This window comes from Beta vulgaris, chromosome 4 (genome assembly GCF_026745355.1).
Source record: "Beta vulgaris subsp. vulgaris cultivar EL10 chromosome 4, EL10.2, whole genome shotgun sequence".
NCBI lineage: Eukaryota > Viridiplantae > Streptophyta > Magnoliopsida > Caryophyllales > Amaranthaceae > Beta > Beta vulgaris.
This window is the reverse complement of record NC_079205.1, coordinates 17,997,818-18,019,527: the sequence shown is the minus strand read 5'-3', so window position 1 is coordinate 18,019,527 and position 21,710 is coordinate 17,997,818. Positions and strand designations below refer to the sequence as shown.

Genomic DNA, 21,710 nt, shown 5'->3' with positions numbered 1-21,710 from the left:
GGTCCTGGACCCATGCCCATCCCTAAGTCACTAGCTGCTCTGGAGTGAACTCGGGTTTGAACTGAAATTGGCGCAAGAGCAGAAGCGGGTCAGGAAAGCACCTACTCCTAACAAAATGAAAAGCAGCAAGCTCCGCAACAAAAGCGAGCCGCGCTAGAAGAAAGATTCGATCTTGTCCTCTCCCTTTCCTTATTTATAGTGTTCCTTCTTCTCCTTTTCCCTTTCAATTATTTATTTATTTATTATTAAAGCATTTGACTAGCATATGACCTTGTGTTGAAACCCATTAAATGCCCACTTGTGAGTGTCCCACATTGGAGAAAGAGGAGAGAATAAACCACTTTATAAGATTAGGAGTTACTTCTCCTATCACCGATTGGTTTTAGGATGGAACCTCCTAGCTTGTAAGTGGACTAAACTCTCCTCCTTACTGGGTTTCCCAGGCCCATTTCCATATAATCTTAAAATTAACATGGTATCAGAGCCAGGTTGTGGGTTTACCCCTAAGAGGATTATTTTTGATTACCTTTCCAGTTAGCACTAAATTCTTAAGACACTCACAAGTGAGTGGGTGTATCTATACTAATATATTAAAAGGCGTGCATAAACCAAGAACGGTGCCACGTGGCGCTCTCCCTAAGGAGTTTTAGTTCATGTAATCCATGTACAATAAAAAAAATTAGAAATTGCATAGTATAAGTTTTGATCCCGTGACCTCAATTTCATGTACTTAAGTTTTAACCACTAGACCAAGTTGTATTTAGTGTTATTATATCAAAGTACAATATTAATAAATGAAATTTTTCTTACCCGGAGCGTAGCCCGGGCCTAATTTCTAGTTGAAACCCATTAAATGCCCACTTGTGAGTGTCCCACATTGGATATGTATTTTTTCCATTCTTGTGAAAATTATTTTTTTAAAAAATCTAACATTTAATTTTATGTTTGCATCTGAAGCACTAAAAAAGTTGATTGAGATGATAAGGACAAACTTTTCCTTGCAAGCGGTCGCATGCTCAAATCTAGTGGCAAGCAATATTTGTTAGGTAAGATGACGTAACGATCTACATGACACATAAGATTACGTGGCGCATATATAGTGATAGTGCCACATGATATCGGTCTTTTAAAGGAATACTTTTAATATATAGTATAGATGTAGGATTATTTACTTGTGGTAAAGCAAGCATATTATTTTATGGGAAGATCACATATAGTGTTATATTGTCATACTATGCCTCAATCTTTAAATTAAACATTTTGAATTATTTGATTAACCAATATTTTATTGTAACTCACTCTCCTATTATTTACATCGTATCACATGGAAACATTTGTTTTGCATCAAAGTAACACATGCATGTATAATAAGGTTCTGTAAGGTGTAGCTAAGAGTTTAAGACCCCAATCAATATCGTTAATATGGTGACGGGATAGGCGGCTAGTCCCTCTTTTAATTTGCATTCAATTGATATGATGGTCATGGATCATGTAATGATCTCTCTTAATAGTTGAACCCAAAGAAAATAAAAAATACAAATTCTTACTACGTATACGTATTAGCTGAAATTTCACTAATATAATAAAAATCATGTCATATCTCATATAAGTCACCCATTCTACAAAAGTATTTGTAAAAGTCATTTAATCTCCAACAAAGATAAGAATTTAACCCAATTTTACCTTAAGCTTCTTCATCAGCTTAAATTATCAAACCTAAAAATAACCTAACTTGAATCTAAACAATACTCAAAATTAACTCAGTTTTGACCTAAACTAATTTATTCTACTTACTTCATGAATTAATATGAACATAATAATTAAACTAACAACAAATTTCAAATATGATCCAACTCAATTCATTCCCAAACTAAATGACCAACCATTCAAATATATAATTCAAAACAACCCCGACTTGAATGATCCATTTAACCAGACATACTTTTATATATATATATAAAAGATTCTCCATATCTTAATCTGACAAAATAGATTGAATAGAGATATTTATAGTACCATATAAAACTTATCTAGAATAGAAAACCATATCCTAAATTAAATATAATATTATTAAATATTATCTCTAAATAAACCCTTGTAGATAAATATATCTAGGTAAATCAATCTTAAAAATCTATCCTAAACAAAATCAAATACTAATCGAGAAATAGGGTAAAATTCTCAAGTGGGCTTCAATTTCATAAATACTCAAAACAAAGCAATGCGTTGGTCATTGTAAGCGCCACGTCAAATAATCAAGTCTTTTGCGCTCTTTGCCTTCTGGCAATTTTTTTTGCTTCCTTTCACCATTAAAATTACTCCAAATTCTTCCTTCTTCAACTCCAATTCTCTCTCTCAAATTTTCCGCTAATTCTAAAATCAATCATAATTTCAACAAATTTAACTCATCTAATCAAACTCAAACTAAAATCACAAATACTTAATTACTCAAAATTCAATTACTACTACTAATTAGAAGAAGAAGCAAATTTATAGAAATTGATTTTTACTATTTCTTCTTCAATTTCTCTTTCATGGTGGTTTTTAATCTTTCTTGATTGATTCTTCCATGGCAGAAACATTCGATTCTTCTTCTTCTTCTTCTTCTGCAGTTGAGAGGAATCTCCGATACCCGAAGATTGAACTCCATGATTATGAACCTCGCGTGTTTCCTCAGCAGGTAGTTGAAAATTGTTGCTGATTTTTGTTGTTTTTATTTGAATTATGAAATTCGTTGTTTAATTCAACGTAATTTACTGTTTGATTGGTTAATTGATTGATTGATTGTGTGATCGGAATTTGCTGTTTTAGGTTAAATTACAGTGTATAATTATGTTTTCTAGGTTTTTGTTTTGATCATTCTGTTTAGGAATTTGTAAAGTGTTGCTGATTTATAATGTATCTGATTTTTCGGATCATCTCGAATTGATTAGTAGCTGTATAGAGAAGACTGAAAATTGTGATCATCTTGGAATTTGATATTATTTGCTTGTTGGATGGAATGAGAATTGTTTTATTTAGCCACTTCTTCCGTTACTCCCTTATATCTGTTCGAAGTTCGAACTTTTGGTAGACGCTGTACTAAAGAAAGTTACTAATTTAGAAAGCATGGAAATATGTTTTGTAGTATGTTTAACTTATTTGAATACATATCCTTAAAATAAGAACAAAAAGGATGAAGTTCGATGCTATTATAGTTGTCTCCTCTCTTATGGCTGAGTTGCACTTTTGTATGCTAATACTTGTAGGCATGATAACCCATACTTTCTCTGTTCCATATTAGTTGCAACACTTTCCCATTTAGGAAGTTTGAAATTACTTGCAACATTACTCTATTTGGTAATGTGTTTTCTCTATCTCTCTCCTCATTTCTTGTTTCCCTCCTTTTATCTCTATATCTCTCCACTTCTTAAAACTTGCGCCTCCCCCCTTCCGGTGTTGCAATGAATATGGAATGGAGGAAGTATATGTTATGAAAGCAACTACAAGGCGTATATTTCTGTCTACTCATTTGTTTGTTAGTTTACTTGAATGGTAATAATTGTACATGTTTAGGTTACTGAAGAAGTTGAGAAATGTGAAAAGAACTGTAACAATGGATTAGCTGATGAAGTAGGGGCAGAAGCGAAGAAAGAGACGGTGCATTCTGAAACGAATTCTTCCTCAGATCTTGAGGCGATTAGTGATGTGTCACACAGCTCAGCTGCAGGCAGTAAGAACCATGGCAAATTCTTCTTTTATGATACCCCTGTTTCTGAGGAAACTGGGTTTTGGATTCCTGTCTCTGTCCCGCCTCTTCCAGAAAGTGAACATGAAAAGTGGGCTACAAATCCTTCTGTGAATGGGGGCTACCTGCCTGATGCAGATATGGATTGGGATCATTTTGTTGGAGAAAATAAGGAGCTCACATTGTGGGATGTTGTTATGGAGATGATGATTGTGACTGGTGGGAAGGTGAAGGCGATTGCTTCTGGGGACTTTCATCAACGCCAGCTCTCTTGGTTATCAGCTAATTTTTTGGAGCAAACTTGGCAGGAAATGGCTCAAACTCTCACAGAGGCAACTATGGTGAACGTGCAGGAGATTTTGGAGGCAGAGCCTCCACGTTGGCTTCCTGACAGTTCTGCATCAGCTTGTATGCTTTGTAGTGTGCGTTTCCATCCTATCATTTGCTCCAGGCATCACTGTCGCTTTTGTGGGGGATTGTTCTGCAGTGAATGCTCAAAGGGAAGGAGCCTAATGCCTGTGAAGTTCCGTTATTCAGATCCACAACGAGTTTGTGATGTGTGCTGTGTCCGTTTGGAGTCTGTTCAGGGGTTTCTGATGGACCAAGTTAGTCGTGCCGCACAGTTGCCAACTCATGATTTGACTGATCTCAGCACCTTGAGATCTTGGCTTAATTTTCCATGGGGCCAGTCCATGGAATATGAGATTTACAAGGCGGCAAATGCACTCAAAAGCTATAACAAGGTACGTATGCATATGAATGCTATTTTCAAATTTACAATCCTTTGTACTACTTTTCCCCCACTTCGGGTATGATTGAGCTTGTGAACTTTTTGTGCAGCTCTCTGTTCATGTAGTTCAAGTGTTGCAATTTACTTGAGGATTTGTACATATGTTTCATTAGCTTCATATGATTATCTTAAAGCCTGTGTTGTGCTGAAATATTATAGTTAGCTTCCCCTCAAAATAAAAGAAATATTATAGTTAGCTAATTTACAAGTTATCTGTGTAGTAGTGTCTCTACTCTCTACCTTGTGCATAAATATAATCAATGAGCCAAAGAAATGATGCTTTGATGGAGTTTATAGTTTCTCATGGTAAACTTTGAAATGTCTCTTGCCATTTAACTAAAAACTCGCTCTTTTCTTGACAATAAATGCTCAGATCGGTGCTATATCATCTGAAAGGTGCATCCCAGATGCTATTCTGAAGCAAGCGAAAGGCCTTGCCATTCTTACTGTCGCTAAAGTTGGTACTTTTATGACCTACAAAGTAGGTACAGGGTTGGTTGTTGCTCGAAGAAAAGACGGATCTTGGTCTGCTCCTTCTGCAATTGCTTCTTTTGGCTTGGGTTGGGGGGCTCAGGTGAGACTTTTTCCTTTTTCTTGTATGTTACTTCACTGAAGCTATCATCTTTTACTCAAGATTATCGTAAACACATATTTCAGTTGGTTTTAGAAAATATGCCTTTGAACGCACTGAACTCTGAAATAATTATTAAAGCTGATGTCTGAATGCTCCACTGTTGTTTATATGTGATGCTGTTGAAACATTGTTGTACTATGAATAACTGTTTGACGTTTATTACCTTGTAATGGGTGTGTGCATGAGATGGCTTGTGGAACCAATGGTGGGTTAATTGTCGGTGACGCTGGTGATGGAGGGTTGCATGCGTGTTCTTTCTATAGTGATCTTGGGTTTAGGATGTTGGTTATGAATTTATGATAGTGTTGAAGGGTTGTAGAGGAGCTTGTGGTATTTAAGCACCCAGGAGGTTGTGGGGATCAAGATGACCTAGTTTGGGGTAATTAACAATCATAAGTGCGGAATGAAAACCAAAAAATATGGACCAAACATTGCCAAAGTTCCCTCTCTTGAAACAGCCAGCCAAACAGCCCCTATACGATCTCTAATATTTGGACTGTTTTCGACGCAATTGGGAGATATGGGAGCAGTTAAAGTCTTAAAGACGTTTAAAGAGTACAACAACAACAACAACAATGACAAAGCCTTAGTCCCAAAATGATTTGGGGTCGGCAAACATGAATAGTCATAGGGATCGTCACCGTGACCAAAGAGGTTTGAAGAGTCTTAAATAAATTTTCAGGCTTCTCATCTATGCATCAACTGAAATCTGATGTCTAGCTGAGTCACCCTGGGAGTCTGGGACTATACTGTCTGCTAGCTATTTGGAAAAATATCCTTCAAGCAAAGGCAAGTGGAGGTTACAATCCGACATAAACCTATTTCACTGCTGACTAAGGCAAGTGAAATTAAATACTGAGGGTTATAGGTATTGAAAAGATTGTGGAAAGTTCCCACAACTTATCTACATCATGGGATGAGCACTGATGACTGCCTGATTCGACCAAATTGATGGAATCAGTACTGTACTGTTTCAAATATCTTTGCTGATCCTTTGTGTTTGGGATGTGAATTGGATTTTCTCCTTGAGCCAATGTCGCATGAGAAAGCATTCAGGTGTCGTAATAGTGATGATAAACAACTCAAGCCCTTAAGCTTTTGTAAGTTGGTTGGTAACTTGGATGTCAGAGGGATGGCAGCAAGCTGAGATTCAAGTGGGTTCAACTCTCATGAAAGTGATCAATCTTTTCAGTCACCAATAGAGACAGGCATATTAATGTGGTGTCACAGTCCAATCACGACTTTTTGATGCACATATACTTCTGTGGTAACGATGTATTAATGAAGTTGGTGGAGTTGATGTTTATTGGAAATTTGGAATATGCAACCATGCAATAATCGTGTATATTGTTGTTTATATGGAATTCTACTTTCAGCATAAGCTTCGGAGCTCATCGATTTGTCAGGATCACCGGAAGGCGTATCCTTTTCTGGGTGTTTGTTCATGTATCTTACTGTGAACTACAAATCCTACTCCTTTTCCACTCTCCATATGGATCTAGAAAGCCAAGTTCCCTAAGAAAATCAAGGCATCTATATGGACTGCTTGTTTACGTGTTTGGATAGTTTTAGCTATAGGTGAGCTCCAGAAAAAGAGGCGGAGTTAGTGTCTTTCTCCTGATACGTGTGTTAAACTTTTATAGCAAGGAGTTGATGTCCGTACTTTGTTATGGCTGCTTCCTTTCCCTGGAACAGGTTGTTTGCTATTTTGTTCCACATTCGAGTGTGTTTGCTATCTAGCATGGATCATTCATTTATGGATTTGGGTTATAGAAAGTGTAGTTCAACTTTACGGAAGACAGCTTTCATATTGGGTATTGTGGATGGGAAGGAATGGCCAGAAAATTCCAGTTGAGAGTAAGCGGTCTCGCTGGGTGTAATTTTATGGCGGTGTTGCTTAGCTTAGGTTTCACAGATGTTTAGTGAGAGTGGCACATTTTAATTTTCTAGGAGACTTCTTTTATTTGGTGCTACCCCTGATCCTCTTAATGATGTACCCATCAAATTCTTGGTCCTCCTAATGATATAACCATCAAAAGTCTTGGTCCTTTTAATGATAGTCCTATTGCTTTGCTGATGATTTTTCTTGTTTAACCAATTCTTTTTGGTTATTTTATTTATAAATATTTTCTTGTTTCCTGTTTTTTCTTATGTGCTATTTAAACATTCGACTACTGAGTATCTGCTTCATCAGGATTATGTTTATTTTTAACCTGCCCTCACTTCTTGTTTTCCAGTTTTATTGGAATCTGGGGAGTGTTTGAGGTCTATGTTTATACTAATGGCAATGTTTTACAGGTAGGAGGACAGTTTACAGATTTTATAATTGTGTTGAGAACTAGTGAAGCAGTCAAAATGTTTGGAGGAAATATGCACATTTCTTTTGGTGCCGGAATGAGTGCAGCGGCTGGGATTGTGGGAAGGTCTGCAGAAGCTGATATACGCGCTGGAGATGGAGGCTATGCAGCTTGCTATACATATAGCTGCAGTAAAGGTACATTGCTGCAAATTATTGTTACCATTTGTGCTCCATACCATTTGATATCAAAAGTTACACGAGATTAAGGATTAAAATTTCTGATGCTCTTAGTAGTTCTTGTCTATTTTTATTATTTAAGGGGTCCATTTTCGGACATCTTGAGAATGAAGAGTACTTGAGCTAACATTTGTGGGGACTTTAGAATCAGGCACAATAGTAGGTATGTAAGTTGATGATAAAGCATTTAAAGGAAAAGAATCATTGGCATGATGTACTATAAAGATATTTTCTACTAAATTGTAGCCTTGTGGGGCACCGAGCGTCAGGGACTCAGGATCCATAATTTTTATTTACTGAAGGAAAATGTTTGTGACCCAGAAGATTCTTCCATACTTAAAGAGCTGTGTATATCTTCAGTTAAAAGCCACATGATGTACGGCTTGGTTTTATCTATCAAGTTTATTCATTGCAGATGTCTCTGCAGCTTTGATTTAGTTTCACTAAGTTGATGCTAGGTATGTTAATTTTCTGTGAGCTGTCTGTGTGGAGATGACACATTCTTGCCAAAGTACTCCCTCCATTCCAGCTCAAAACTCGTTACTTCGGGGCACAGAGATTAAGAAGGGAGATAGAACAGATAGAAAAAAAGTATTTGGAGGGGGGAGGTGGGAAAGATGGGGCTGTGCCTCGGTGTTAGGGAGGAAAACCTTGCCAAAAGTAGAATGTTAGCTTAGTGCTTGGACAGACCTTTTCTGTGAACTTTGAGCTGGGACCGAGGAGCATGATGTATGGGTAGGATGGATGGGAACTTGTCAAAGAACAGAGATCGCTCTACAGTTCTACTGGCAATATTTCACTGCAGTGAATAGAACATATTTTATTGAGGCATGTGGAAAGTATCTTCGACATAACTGTATGTGGAAAGTGTTACCGCACAACCAAAGACAGCCTTATCTTTTAGTAATGATAGCTTGCAAAATATTATTACATGTAGGTTACAAGAAGTCATGTTTTGCCTATAGATGCTTGACAGTTGATCCATTAAGACATGGTCCGTTGCTAACAGATCTTAAGCATCCCTTTAATCGTTACTAACAGATCTTAAGCTCTGAGTTTGGCTGATTACATAATTGATTGTGCAGGCGCATTTGTTGGTTGTTCCCTCGAGAGTAACATTGTTACAGCTCGTCATAAAGAAAATTCCAGATTTTATGGTAATTCATCCCTGAAAACCTCTGATATTTTGCTTGGATCATTGCCAAGACCGCCTGCTGCTGCCATCCTCTATGATTCATTGTCAGCTTTATACCAGAAACTGGAGTGATGAAAGAAACTCTGACACATTGTAGATACGGCTTTTGTCCAAGCTTTTGGGTCTCAACTCTCAAGCGTAGATTCTCTCATCCTTTTAATTCTTCAAGTTACAGCATCTCATTGATTTATTTTACCGGAAGCACTTGGTGGAAATATGGCTGTACAGTACAACGTTTTCGGAAAACAAAATGTAAATATTAACATTAGTGGTTCAAAACTTGAAATTTATCATTGGAAAAAATTGATATGACATGTTTGGAAATATTGCTTGTCCACTGAAACTAATTTCAATCTTGAATACGACTTGCATGTTTGAATAATTTGCAGTTTTCTGTATGCAATCATTTTCGTCTTAATTTTAATCTTTCCAATCTTGTTATGTCCAAATTAATAATCAGTAACTCGGTATTAGGAGATGAACGTTTCTACTCTGCCATTGCCACTATTCAAAGCGAGAATCCGATTTTATTGTTTATGTTTTAGTAAAGGATCAATTTGTCTCACATAATTCAAATCATAAACGTAGGATATAGAAACATAATTTTTCATGAATTCAGTTATGGAGCAAGAAAAAGAGGTGTTCAACGACTCAATAGATAACAAAGCAGGCAAAAAGTGAAACAGTAAAAACAAGTGTTATGTTTTTAATATGGATTGTAAGTCCACTGTTCACACAAGTCTTACAATTACGAAATTTGAACGATTCGATTGATGTGTGGTAGGTAATTAATGGTGGGAATGATGATCAATCTATATATAATTTTGTGAATAAATTAAGAAAGTCTCGTGATAATGTTCATGAATATGATGATGGAGTTTAATCTCGTACACTATTATGGTTTTCTTATGTTGTAAAAGAAGTAATTGTCAACACTAATTTTAGAGGAGGATGCAAGTATTGTGTAGCATTAGGAACTTTTGCCCCTCCTTTTATTGATGGGTATGCACTATACCCACTTTACTATTGTAATATGTTCCATATCTATGGGTCATCTAACTCATGGCCATTCCTCCAGTTCCTCAGAACATCCTTAAAAAACAAATAAATCATTTTTATCAATATATTTTAATCATATTTAAGAAGATGAGTTCGACATGATTTGTTAGAATGATTTAGAAGAGAGGGGGATGAACTCCCCCTTCTGGTTCATTGCTAATGATGCTCTCGGAACGAAACTTCTGTTGTCTGTTGAGATTTAACTCTGAAGAATAAACCAAAGTACAACTTCAGAATAAAGACATCATATCTATTTCAGAATACAGCTTCAGAATAACAGCCATCAGCAATGTGGTACTTGTCATCTAGGATCTACACATTAATCATAATAAGTTACTACATACTACATAGCTTACTTGACATTGATATTTCTAAATTAGAATCTTCCATTGTAAGTCATCATGGTTTTGTTGATTCAAACCTTGCTGCATCACTCAGTGTGCAGTCTTTGACCTGTAGAAAATTGCAAATACGCGTCAGGCCAACTTAAACAAACTTGTAGCTAATTTGTTTAGAGCATGATATTCATGTCAGAATTACCTTGTCATAGAGGATCCGAGTGTGAGATCGAGATCATCAGATCCATACTCTTCATGAATTCTCTCTCCTTCCCAAGCCTTAACAAGCCCGTTGGCACTGCTTCCGAAAGCAAACTCATCGCAAATTACTCCAAACATTGGAATATTAGCAGTGTGATCAGAACCTGCAGGTATAGCAGGAGAACAAGTTCCACTTTGGAGAGGTGACAACATCCGAGAAAAACCATCACCACCACCCCTTGCTGTTGCATTTTCTGTAAAGAAACCGCCAAATGGATGATGAGGAGACACGAGGCTAAATGTTGGGGAGGTGGGTGAGGAGCTTAAAGCAGGGGTTACAGGGGCACTGATGGAGTTTTTATGGATGCAGAGATGAGGAAGCTTAGAAGATGAGGCTGGTGATGAAATATTTTTGAGCCATGGGATCAGAGAAGTCCCTTGGAGAAAAATGGTGTTGGCAGTGTAAGAAGATGAAGCGGGGCTTGCCAAAGAGGACGATGCAGGGCTTGCGTGGAAAGAAGCACTCCGACTTGGTTGGTACGATGAGTTTGGACTCGTTGATATAGAGGTGTGTATGATGTCTAGGGGTTTGATGGGCTTGCACCCCTGCATTAGCAGATAGTAAAATTAACCTATGCTTGTTATTGCACAACGATTTGGACTTATGTTACTCAGACTTTTCATTTCACTTTAAGTACCCGTTACAGACCAAAACATGCTATTTCATAATTGTATCCAACACTTGGAACACTTAACCATGTCCAACACTTCTAGCTGAGTTCACCAGAGATTTGGACAAATGAATACATGCAAGTGAGTCAAGTTCCAAAATGTACAAAACAAAAAAGTGAGTCAACTAGGAGTAATATTTGTACTTTGACCACCATATACTTCGAAGTTGATCAAACAGTAACGAAGTGGTTCTAGCTTAACTATAGGTGTAAGGTGTTGTTGAGTTGAAGGGAGTTTAATAGTATGAATTTCACATACTTGGGATACAACCTGCTCAAATCCGAATTAGTGAGTCAAGTATGCTTCAAATGCTAAGTGGATTTGCTTTAAAGAAAGATCTATATGCAATATTTGGTGAAATAAGTACTTGTGTCTTCTTTTTTCCTATTGAACACTTAAATCATTAAAAGGATTGACTTGTTGAAAGCTATTTTCATCATTTCATCAATACTTGATATGTACTTGATATCTAACTTTTGTCACTTTAAACTTCATAATCACAAAAGAGGAGAATTTTACAATGTCCTTCAATATGCCATGTGAGTTCCAAAGAGCAAAAAAATGAAAATCTGAAAGGTAGGCCATAGGTGGCAAATTATTGAAAAACACCACTCAATCCAAAGTGAAAAAAAATAAAATTGACTAATAATTCCGCCTTTAAAAATTTGAATTTTTTTTTCTGGATCTTCTGAACCAATTTGGCCTTCTTCGGAAAGTAAATAATTTTTTTTCTTATTTTTACTTAATTCCCCAAAAAAGTAATTAAATCCCAAAAAATCAGGAAATTTAGGGATTAAAGGTATGTGATGTCGAATTTTTTGTTCTAGTAATATTGGGCTAAATGTATCTTTTTTATGTTCAAATTCTTGGTAATTATAATCATTAATTAGAATATTATGAATTTTATTTATAAAAAGTTACAAATATTTATATCTCTTTTATAAATGGATGCCAACTCGCTTATTTAATGAAAATATTAGAGGATGTTATTTAAGAACAAGAATCATATTTCGCGTACAATATTGTTGTTTATGACTCTGTAGTCTCTATATGCCAAAAATTAGTCAAACTACCCCTATAATTAGGAGTTGAAATGAAACGATCCTATGCAACAAAAGGTATAAAGAGTAGAGTAGGCAGAAAAATCTGAGTCCAAAATAATTGAAGCCACCACTCTCTGACAAAAAAGGCTGATTTTCACCACGAGAAGTTCTCAGAGACGTAAGAGAATCACATATGATGAGAAAAGCACTGCTACTAGATCTACTCTACTAGTAATTACTTAATTACTGCTCCTCTTTACCACATTTTCTTCTGCTGATGCTACTAAATTAAAGAGTAAAGATCAGTGTCTATGATTTTACCAATTTGCCACTATTCCTCAGTCCCCAAAGTACTCCTATTAACTAAGATATTGTTAACTATTTATAATTTTTACAAATATATATATTTTTAAAGATATTAATGTGCATATCTGTATAGTAACATACGTAAAAGTCAAAACAGTTGCAAGTATGATGGAATAGACGAAATATTAATTAAACTCAGCCGAGTGAGGGATTAAAATTCGCTTAACAATAAATTAAAGTTTCATAAAAAAATTACCAAAAGCTAGCTGTTTTGAAACAATCATTTTAGTTCTTACTGATAAACATGAACAAAAGTTAATCAACCAAAGACGTATTATGATATGATGATCGTGTACCATTTAAGTAAAAAACAACTTACTAGTATATGTATATTGTTAATCCCTGCTTTCCACATGGTTCTCTACAATATTTCCATTATCATGCAATTTTTAATTTTTTAGCAGAAGTTTCTTGTAGACTATAAAGTTCTACCCACTTTTCCTACTTCTTTTAGCAAAAGTTTCAAAACCCCACTATATAAATATTGAACTCGCTTAACCTTCTAATGACACTCACGCATTATATTGCACAAGGAAACGAGTTTACAACTATCATAAAAATAGACTTTACTAAAACATAGTTAAAGTTATTAATAGTTCAAGTTGTCCTTCAAAAAATTGTGACTTTGCATTTGATAATAACGGAGATACTCACAAATTCAAAGAACATAGAAATATGTTTTATATCCATTCAATTATGTCTTATTAAATATCAACATTATATATATTTTTTTGAATACTCCAGTCTCCAAGTAATTAAAGATATTCACAATTGAATATCTAGGTGTATGTTTTTAGTAAGAGATTATGCCTAATTAGAGTAATATACAAAATTAAATGGAGTAATTTTAATTTATTATTAAATACTTACAACAATTGCAGGTAAAAATGAATTATAACCATCTTTTGACATGATAAAAAATATCATTATATTTCTCAGACCAATTAAAGATAAAAAATTCATTTTTAATGGGAAAAAGATTAAATTATTTAACAGACTACATTTACTAATTAAATAAAAGAAAGTATATATTGGCTTTTTCATAGACTACATTTAGCATTTTGCAATTTTCATGGGGATATATTTTTAAGATGATCATCGTGCAACGTTAATTATAAAATATTGAAATAAGTTGTTAGATTCTACTTAATTATATCGAAATATTGATAATTTTTTTTTAAAAAAAAAAAAAAAAGATGAGGTAGAAGAATAATGTACGGTACCTTGCGATAAGTAGTGCCATCGGGTTCAACGGTCCAACCGGCTTCATTACATAGAGCTTTCAGAACCTGATTATTGTCACAATGTTTTGGTAGCTTGTAGTTTCCGTACGTCCGTAGGCCAGAGAAGATTTTAGCAGAAATGGCTCTGCGTTTTCTCTCTCTTTTCTTGTTGTTTTCCCTCTCCTTCCACGACGGTGTTCTAGTCGATGTCGACGCACCACTTCCACCAGTAGTCATCTTCCTTATTATGCTAGCTGTTATGGAGGAATGTATGAAGCTGAATGTAATGTAATGTAATGTGTTTTCTTGGGTGGTATGTCATATGTGATATGTGGTGGTTTAAGTATTTTTAATGATGATGATGATGATGATGATGATGATGTTGGTATTATGGAGGAAAATGATGACAATAATATGCATGTGAGCAGTGGCGGATCCAGGATTTGAACCAAACATAAGTTCCGAAATTACGTTTACTATCTAGAGTTGTATTTTTTTAATGAAAAGAGAAACTTTCAACAATTGTACTTAGCAGAGGTTCCATTCTTAATTATATCGTCACAAAAGATAACAAAATAAATATTTGTATAACAAAAGACTATCATTATCTTCTAAAACAAAAACTGAGTTATAAAACGAACTACGGATCGAGTATCAATTATTACGACAATTTTCTTTAAATCCACTACCAACCAAGTGTTGAAAGTAATTACATATCTATGATACGAAACGATGAAAAAAAATAAATAATATAGAAACTAGCACAAATGAAATCTAAAATGACAACTAACAACAAATTCAACACTAATATGCTCTTCGTATTATAGTTTGGGTGATAATAAGATTTGTCATGATTTTTGTTCAGAATTGATGTATAAATTCTTCCATGTCAAATGTTAATATTCACACATTTAGTTTATAAAATGCACCTATAATCTTTTTATCAGTGCCGGCTATGGGCCTGTGCAAGCAGACCCATAGCACAGGGCTCCGGATTTTGGAGGGCCTCATATTCCAGATTCTTATTTACTCTTCCTCCTGTACAGTTATTTCTCTCTCCTCAATACCTCAACAATTACCCAACATGTATAGTTATTTCTCTTTCCTCAATCAATGCCTCAATCAATGCCTCAACAATTACCCAAATTCTACGTGAATTCTGGTCTTCAGATTGTTTCTCCTCTTCATACTCTTGCATTTTTAAAACTTTCCCATATTCCATTAATTTTGCTGTAACCAAGTTTTCATCAAAAATCACAGAAAATAATTTTTGGATTATTTTCTGATACAAAAAGAACCCAAACTAATTTCGAATTTGGGGAAAGTATCATTGATGTTGGGGATTTTTTTTCGAATTAACATTGTATTAAAACTCCCCACGTAATCTGGGAATTGGGGACAGAAGAATTGTTGGGTCTGGTGACTCTGGTCTGCTAAGCCATTGGTGGCTGGTGGCCTCTCTATCTGGAGAAAAACATAAGTCTATGGAAGAATTTATCAAACCACTCTTTCACTCATCAGGTAAGAATGGAAGATTACCTAATCAGATTCGTAGGAGTAAGATGTAAAGGTTTCTTTGTTTTAATTCTTTAATGTAAATTAATGGTAGATATTGTGTTTTTTTTAACTTAATAATAGATATTATGTTTATAATTCTTTAATGTAAATTAATAATTGTGATCTTGAATGGATGAATCTTCATAATAATTTATTTTTGTGAGCCTGGCATTTTTAATGTTGTAGAAAGAAGACTTTTCTATTTTATTTTATTATCTTTTATCATATCTAGTATTCTGCTAACTACATGAGTGGAAGTATGGCTGATTTGCACTTTGGAGATTCACTTGCCAAGTTGTTTACTTTTTTGCACTTTTAGTTACATATGTAATATGATTTGTAATTTTGTATTGAAGTAATTTCTTATGAAAATCGCACATTTTTTATATTATAGGGGCCCAATTTTAGAGATTAGAACAGGGCCTCTGACAAGTTTAAGACGGCCATGCTTTTTATAAATATTAACACACATTTCATTACATATCACGTAAGTATATGAGCAGTGAATGTCAAGTAATTAATATAGTTAGTGCATGATTATTTGATTCCTAAAGCAAGAAAACTGAGAAGAGAACGAAAATAATTTTCTACTTATTTTCGCACGTGTGCATATAAAACTAGTAATATTTAATTGGAGGGTTATATATTTACAAATATAAAGGAGAGGTAATTAATAAAGGAAGAACTAAAAGAACGAAATAGAATACTAAGACATAAAACATTAGCTATAGTCCATTAGACTTGTAGTAATATAGACCACTAGACTTGTAGTAATAAAAAGTAAGGAAAAGGGAAAGCAACAATAAAATGACCTTTTAAGAAGAGTAGAACCTGCGACCTTGAACACAAGGACTCAAAAAAACACGCGGACTACCACTGGAACACAATACTACATACTGAAATAATAGGCGCGCTTAATATATATCCGGACATTATTTCCTTAGTTTTCCAATTTTACCCGATTTTTCTCCGGATCCACGTGGGTTCAGTTGAACCCACGCTGGACCCGCCACTGCATGTGAGAAGGATATGGGGTAGTATGCATGTGAGGAGGAGCCGTGGGATAGTGAGTACTCAGTAGTGAATACTACTCAGGATGAGGGGGATCTAAAGTTCAGATCATGGCTAATAATGTTAGTTTGCAACAATTGTTTTTTTTTTTTAATATCAATAAAACGTACATTAATTAAACAACAAAATACATCTTATTGCTAATACAACCAAACATAAAACAAAGGAAAACCTAAAGGAGCTTTATGAGCTCTTATATGTCCTAAAAAACATAAACTAGTAAAACTGATAGAGAGTCGCCTATTAAGAAGGGCGTCACTGGTCGATGATTGTGCTGATGGAGTCAAAACTCAGATATGGAAATGGTAGGAAAAGTGAAATGTCATTCACGATCGGGACAACGAACAACCAAAGGCAAATTTCGCATCTCGCCGCATAAGCAACCCCAACGAACTTCTGATGCTTGGGATTCTTGGCTCGTGATTTGTTGGAGAGTCACGTTTCTAAGCGACTCATGACTCTCTCTCTCTCCCCCCCCCCTCTCTCTCTCGAGAGAGAGATCAGAGAGAGAGAGAGAGAGAGAGAGAGAGAGAGAGTATTTCAGGTTTATCATCCGTTAGGTAGGATCGGAGAAACGGGACGTGCTAAAATCCACCAGATGAAATTGGGATTCCGCCTACAGATTTGAATTTTTCAAGGCAAGGACCATTAAGATCACTGCCAAGCTAAAAAGAGAGATCAACAGTTTGAGCTCTCGAAAACACCTCCAGCTTTTGAAACCGGAAAACACAGGTCCAAACCAGGGATAGTTTTCATCGTGTCGACCATGCTCACACTTCTCATCCTCTTGAGTCACTTGTTCCTTCATCATATGGTTCTAAAAGAACTACATATTCTACAACTACAATATTGAACCACCATTCCTTGTGCAATTGACAAACATTTTTGAATTGCCATAACCAACTACGAACAACAACCTTACCAACTCGTCAGTAACAACTGACATCAACTATTTGACGACTTAACACATAGACTAAGAAAAAACCCAGCATATCTATAGCTAACATAGCTCGAGAAGGGAGCACTAACAACCAGAGGATTAGGGAAAGCGATGTCCGAAAACCAAAAACTAAGGGGAAGGGGACTCGACAAAATAACATAATCAGGGGAGAGGAAGGGGAATCCCAACTAGCTACGCACAACCAGAGGAGGGGGAGGGTATGCCCAACACAACAAGCGAAAATTTGGGAGGGGAAGGGGAGGCAGAACTAAATCTTACAAAATTTACACTCTTTCAAATTTTACACTCTTTCAAATTTTATTTTAGAAAAAATTGATAGGAACAGTCCCAAATATGGTGTTCCGTCATTTTCAGTCCCAACTAAAGATTATTTCTGAGCAATCCCAACTATGCATTATTTTTTACAAAATTGGTCCCAACAATGACTAGTATAATAGGTAAAATAAATTTTCTTTTATTTTTTTCCCGCACTTCTATTATTTTTTACAAAATTGGTCACAACAATGACTAGTACAATAGGTAAAACAAATTTTCTTTTATTTTTTTCCCGCACGTCTCATTTTCTCTCCCCTCTGGTGGATCGTTGGCCAAAGTTTATGCCCACCCTTGTGGTTGCTGTGTTGTGGGCTAGCCCACTCCACCCCTCATCCACCATCAAACGGCCGCTCCCTTCGAGGAACTTTTCCCCTACCACCCCTTCCCAACCCCAAACCTACCATGTAACAGAATACAATTATTCTACTATTGAAGTTTAGCTTTGGCGGGAAATACTGTTATGCTAACTATTTCAGTTTAAATAACTAACATAAGTTGTAATTATGGATCATTAATAACAAACTTAAATCCCTTATCTTTATCTCTCTTCTCTAAAGTCTCTCTAATCTCCATATTCTCTCTATATCTTTCCTATATTTCTCATCCTTAGTTCTTAAATGTTCTTGAGTTAACAGTAGTTAATAAGGTTGTTTTACATTGGCATCACAACAAACTTGACTCGAATTCGATTTTCTTTCACCTCCTTATTATTTTGGCACCTGCAACGACGCAAGTCATCTGCCATTGAAGAGCAACTTAAGCTTCAAGCCATTAGATTGGAAGCTCAACAAGCTCAAATTCGTCAATTTTAGGAATCTATGTAATCGATGATGCATGCCTTTTCTGAAACTTGCAGGAAGAAGAAGGAAGCTCAAGACAAAGGTATCCTTCTCCAAGAAACCATGAGCATAATTTCAATCTAATTCAAGGGTATGTTTCTAAATTGGATTTCCCTAAGTTTGATGGCAGTGATCCTATGATATGGATAAAAAAGTGTAATAAATACTTTGCACTGTGTAAAATAGCGGATGATATGCTTGCTTGAATATGATTGATAAAGTTGAACATTGGATGTCTAGTTACATAGTTAACTGAAAAAATCTAGATTGGCCTATTATTTACGATCAACATCTTTTGGAGCCCTTCTTGAACAAATTCCATTTATACTAAAAGATAAAATATCTATTAAAAGTGTTTACTCATGATTTGGGCTTATACAATAGTTTTTCGAAGAACCTTTCTCACATTATATTAGGTATCAAGGAAAATTAATTCTGGCTTTAAAAGGTACTCTGAATTCATTATCGACTTGTTAGCCAGATTTAGAGATGAAATTGGAGTTAACATTGTGGAGAAATTATATGAAAAATTTCAAACTACTAGTTTAGAAGAGTATGTGGATGAATTTGAGGAGTTAAAACATTTGATGTTGCAACAAAATCACATTCTATCTGATTCTTTGTTTCCGGACTATTTTATTAGTGGATTAAAACCCAACTTAAATCCCTCTATGAGATAATTCAAACCTATATGCTACTCAAGCCAAACAAGCCTTTTCTTCCTCTAAATATACAAAAACTGTTTTGCCACCTCTTTTACCTACCCCTTATAGTTCCTCTAAATTGACTACTATACAACCCACCTATTCCAAGAAGAAAGAAGAGGGAAACAGTTAAAAGGTGAAGAAGAAGAAGAAGAAGAAGAAGAAGAAGAGTGTACAGGGGTATTATGGAGCTGAAATTATGGAGCCTTGTATTTCTGTCACATCTTTTAGTATCAACCATAATTATCAAACTATGAGAATGATGAAATTTTTGGGAATAAACCATTACATATCCTTTTTGATTCTGGGAGCACTCATAATTTTCTAGACCTAAGCTTAGCTAAATCTCTTAGGTTACAGCTGGAACCTATTGCTACATAGGTTGTCATTGTGCGCAGATGGCAACCATTTGGCATGTCAATTTGTGTGCAAAGGTTTTAATGAAAATTGCACAACTTTGAATTTCAATCAGATATGCTGATGATACCTTTGTGTAGTTGTGATATGGTGCTGGGTATTCGGTGGCTTAGTGAAGTTAATTGGGGACAACGAAGTGGGATTTTAAGTGTTTGGTTATGCAGTTTGATTTTGATGGAGTTCAACATACCTTACAGGGTATACCTCCTAAAGGTATGAAGACTATTGTGGGGTCTCACAAGATGTTTAATCAATCCATTCAGTTGTACTTTATGCAAATGGCTAGCAATGACACTGATGATTTGGGTATATATTATGAATTGCGTAATTGCTAATCATGTTGTTCGTGTTGAAATTCAAGTAGTTTTGAAAGAATATTCAGACATCTTTGCAGAACCTACATCATTATATTGCCTCTTTCAAAGGGAGTATATGATCGTAGGATTCATCTTGAATTTGGTACAAATCCCATCAACATTAGGCCTTATAGATATCCTCATAAACAAAGAGATATCATTGAAAAATTGGTCTTTGAAATGGAAGATCGATCAGGGCATCATTCAACCTACTTGTAGTCCCTTTGCTTCTCTTGTTGTGTTGGTTGGCAAGAAAGATGGTTCTTAGAGGTTATGTGTGGATTACAAGATCTTATATTAAAACACAATCAAGGATAAATTTCCTATTCCTATGGTTGATGAGCTCATTGATGAGTTGCCAGGGGCAAAAGTCCTCAGCAAGCTTGACTTGAGGGTAGAATACCATCAACTAAGAGTACGCTAAGATAATGTGTTTAAGATAGCTTTTAAAATTCATAATGGTCTTTATGAATTCTGAGTTATGCCTTTTGGCTCAATTAATGCTCCTGCATCCTTTCAAGCTTGGGTGTATCACATTTGCAAACCTTTTCTTAGAAAATGTGTTTTTAGTATTCTTTGATGATATTTTAGTTTACAGTCAAAACATTGCAGATCATATCTCACATTTGAATTCAGTGTTTCAGTTGATGAGACAACATATGTTGTTTGCCAAGAGCAGTAAATGTACATTTGTAATTGATAATGTTGACCCTTGAGTTTTGAAGATGACCTAACCACAAAAGACATAGTATATTTTATTGTTGCAAGGTAATTCATGCTCGAGCTAAGAGAATACTTGATTGAAGATTAAAGCGGAGAATTAATCAAGATCGAAGTAAAGATGTTCGAGAGATGAAGAATCAAGCATGGAATGAAGATTAGAATACATTAGGGTATTTATTAATCTTCTTGTTAAGGTTGAGTAATAGCTTTATTAAGTTCGTGGTGAATTCTCAAAGGAACTTGGTTCTGTTCCCATGAAAGGAACAGACCTGGCACTATAGGAACAAGGCTTAGGAACAAGACTTAATAATTAGGGAACAAGACTTTAAAACTAATTTAGGAAATACTAAGTAACTAATATTGTGCGCCTAAGGTATTTGTGTGCCCAATATAGTTGTTAGATTTTTAGGGATAATTTGACTAAGATCCATAATTTTAGGAAGTTAGTTTAAGTTTGTTAGGAAAAGATTTTAAATAGATTTTCTGATTTTAAAATCTCTGATTTTCAAATCTTATCTTTTTAAAATATATATTTTATCTTTTATATTTTATTTAAAAGATTTAACTTTCGAAAATATATTATTTCCGATTTTTAAGAGCTTCGGATTTTTCGAAATAAAAATCTGTTTTCCGGTTTTTGTAAAAGATTTCGAAAAAGATTTTTTTTCCTAAAAATTAGCTAAAGGATTTTTATTTATTTATTTCCTAAAATTCTAGCTTACACGCCTAAGTGATTTATGCTTCAAGTTTATGGAGTTAGTGGATTTAGTGGCTAAGTTAATTATCCTCCAAGTATTTAATTAAATTAAATAAGTTAATTATTCTCCAAGTTTGCAAAACCACGTATTGTTACTGCTTCTATGAAGTGAAGTAATGGTTAGTGGATGATGTACATGACTTAGAATAAATAATTTAATTTAATT

General features: G+C 35.0%; 2 protein-coding genes across 3 annotated transcripts; one reads left to right on the top strand and one right to left on the bottom strand.

Moving 5' to 3' along the window:
* The first annotated feature begins 2,221 nt into the window (after positions 1-2,221).
* LOC104891319 (hypothetical protein) lies at positions 2,222-9,264 on the top strand. Its single transcript, XM_010676997.4, has 5 exons — positions 2,222-2,680; positions 3,556-4,470; positions 4,891-5,091; positions 7,450-7,645; positions 8,773-9,264. Exons 1-5 carry the CDS (start codon positions 2,570-2,572, stop codon positions 8,952-8,954), a joined length of 1,605 nt encoding a protein of 534 aa, XP_010675299.1. The 5' UTR covers positions 2,222-2,569; the 3' UTR covers positions 8,955-9,264.
* A 906-nt stretch (positions 9,265-10,170) lies between these two features.
* LOC104891320 (BES1/BZR1 homolog protein 4) lies at positions 10,171-14,256 on the bottom strand. Of its 2 annotated transcripts, XM_010676998.2 has the most exons (3): positions 13,845-14,254; positions 10,482-11,086; positions 10,171-10,394 (listed from the first exon to the last, which is right to left on the bottom strand). In XM_010676998.2, the coding sequence occupies exons 1-3, from the start codon at positions 14,079-14,081 to the stop codon at positions 10,376-10,378; spliced, it is 861 nt and encodes a 286-aa protein (XP_010675300.1). In that variant the 5' UTR covers positions 14,082-14,254; the 3' UTR covers positions 10,171-10,375. The 2 variants fall into 2 exon arrangements, with proteins under 2 accessions (XP_010675300.1, XP_048498823.1); XM_048642866.2 differs by lacking the exon at positions 10,171-10,394 and having other exon boundaries at positions 10,478-11,086; positions 13,845-14,256.
* Positions 14,257-21,710: the final 7,454 nt, after the last annotated feature.

What these genes read in the sequence shown, in the direction of transcription:
- LOC104891319 (XM_010676997.4), top strand. Translation starts at nt 2,570, where the DNA reads ATGGCAGAAACATTCGATTCTTCTTCTTCTTCTTCTTCTGCAGTTGAG. An exon ending in CTCGCGTGTTTCCTCAGCAG is followed by an intron (nt 2,681 to 3,555) that starts GTAGTTGAAAAT and finishes GTACATGTTTAG; the next exon opens with GTTACTGAAGAAGTTGAGAA. An exon ending in TACATATAGCTGCAGTAAAG is followed by an intron (nt 7,646 to 8,772) that starts GTACATTGCTGC and finishes TTGATTGTGCAG; the next exon opens with GCGCATTTGTTGGTTGTTCC.
- LOC104891320 (XM_010676998.2), bottom strand. Translation starts at nt 14,081, where the DNA reads ATGACTACTGGTGGAAGTGGTGCGTCGACATCGACTAGAACACCGTCG. An exon ending in ATGGCACTACTTATCGCAAG is followed by an intron (nt 11,087 to 13,844) that starts GTACCGTACATT and finishes CTGCTAATGCAG; the next exon opens with GGGTGCAAGCCCATCAAACC.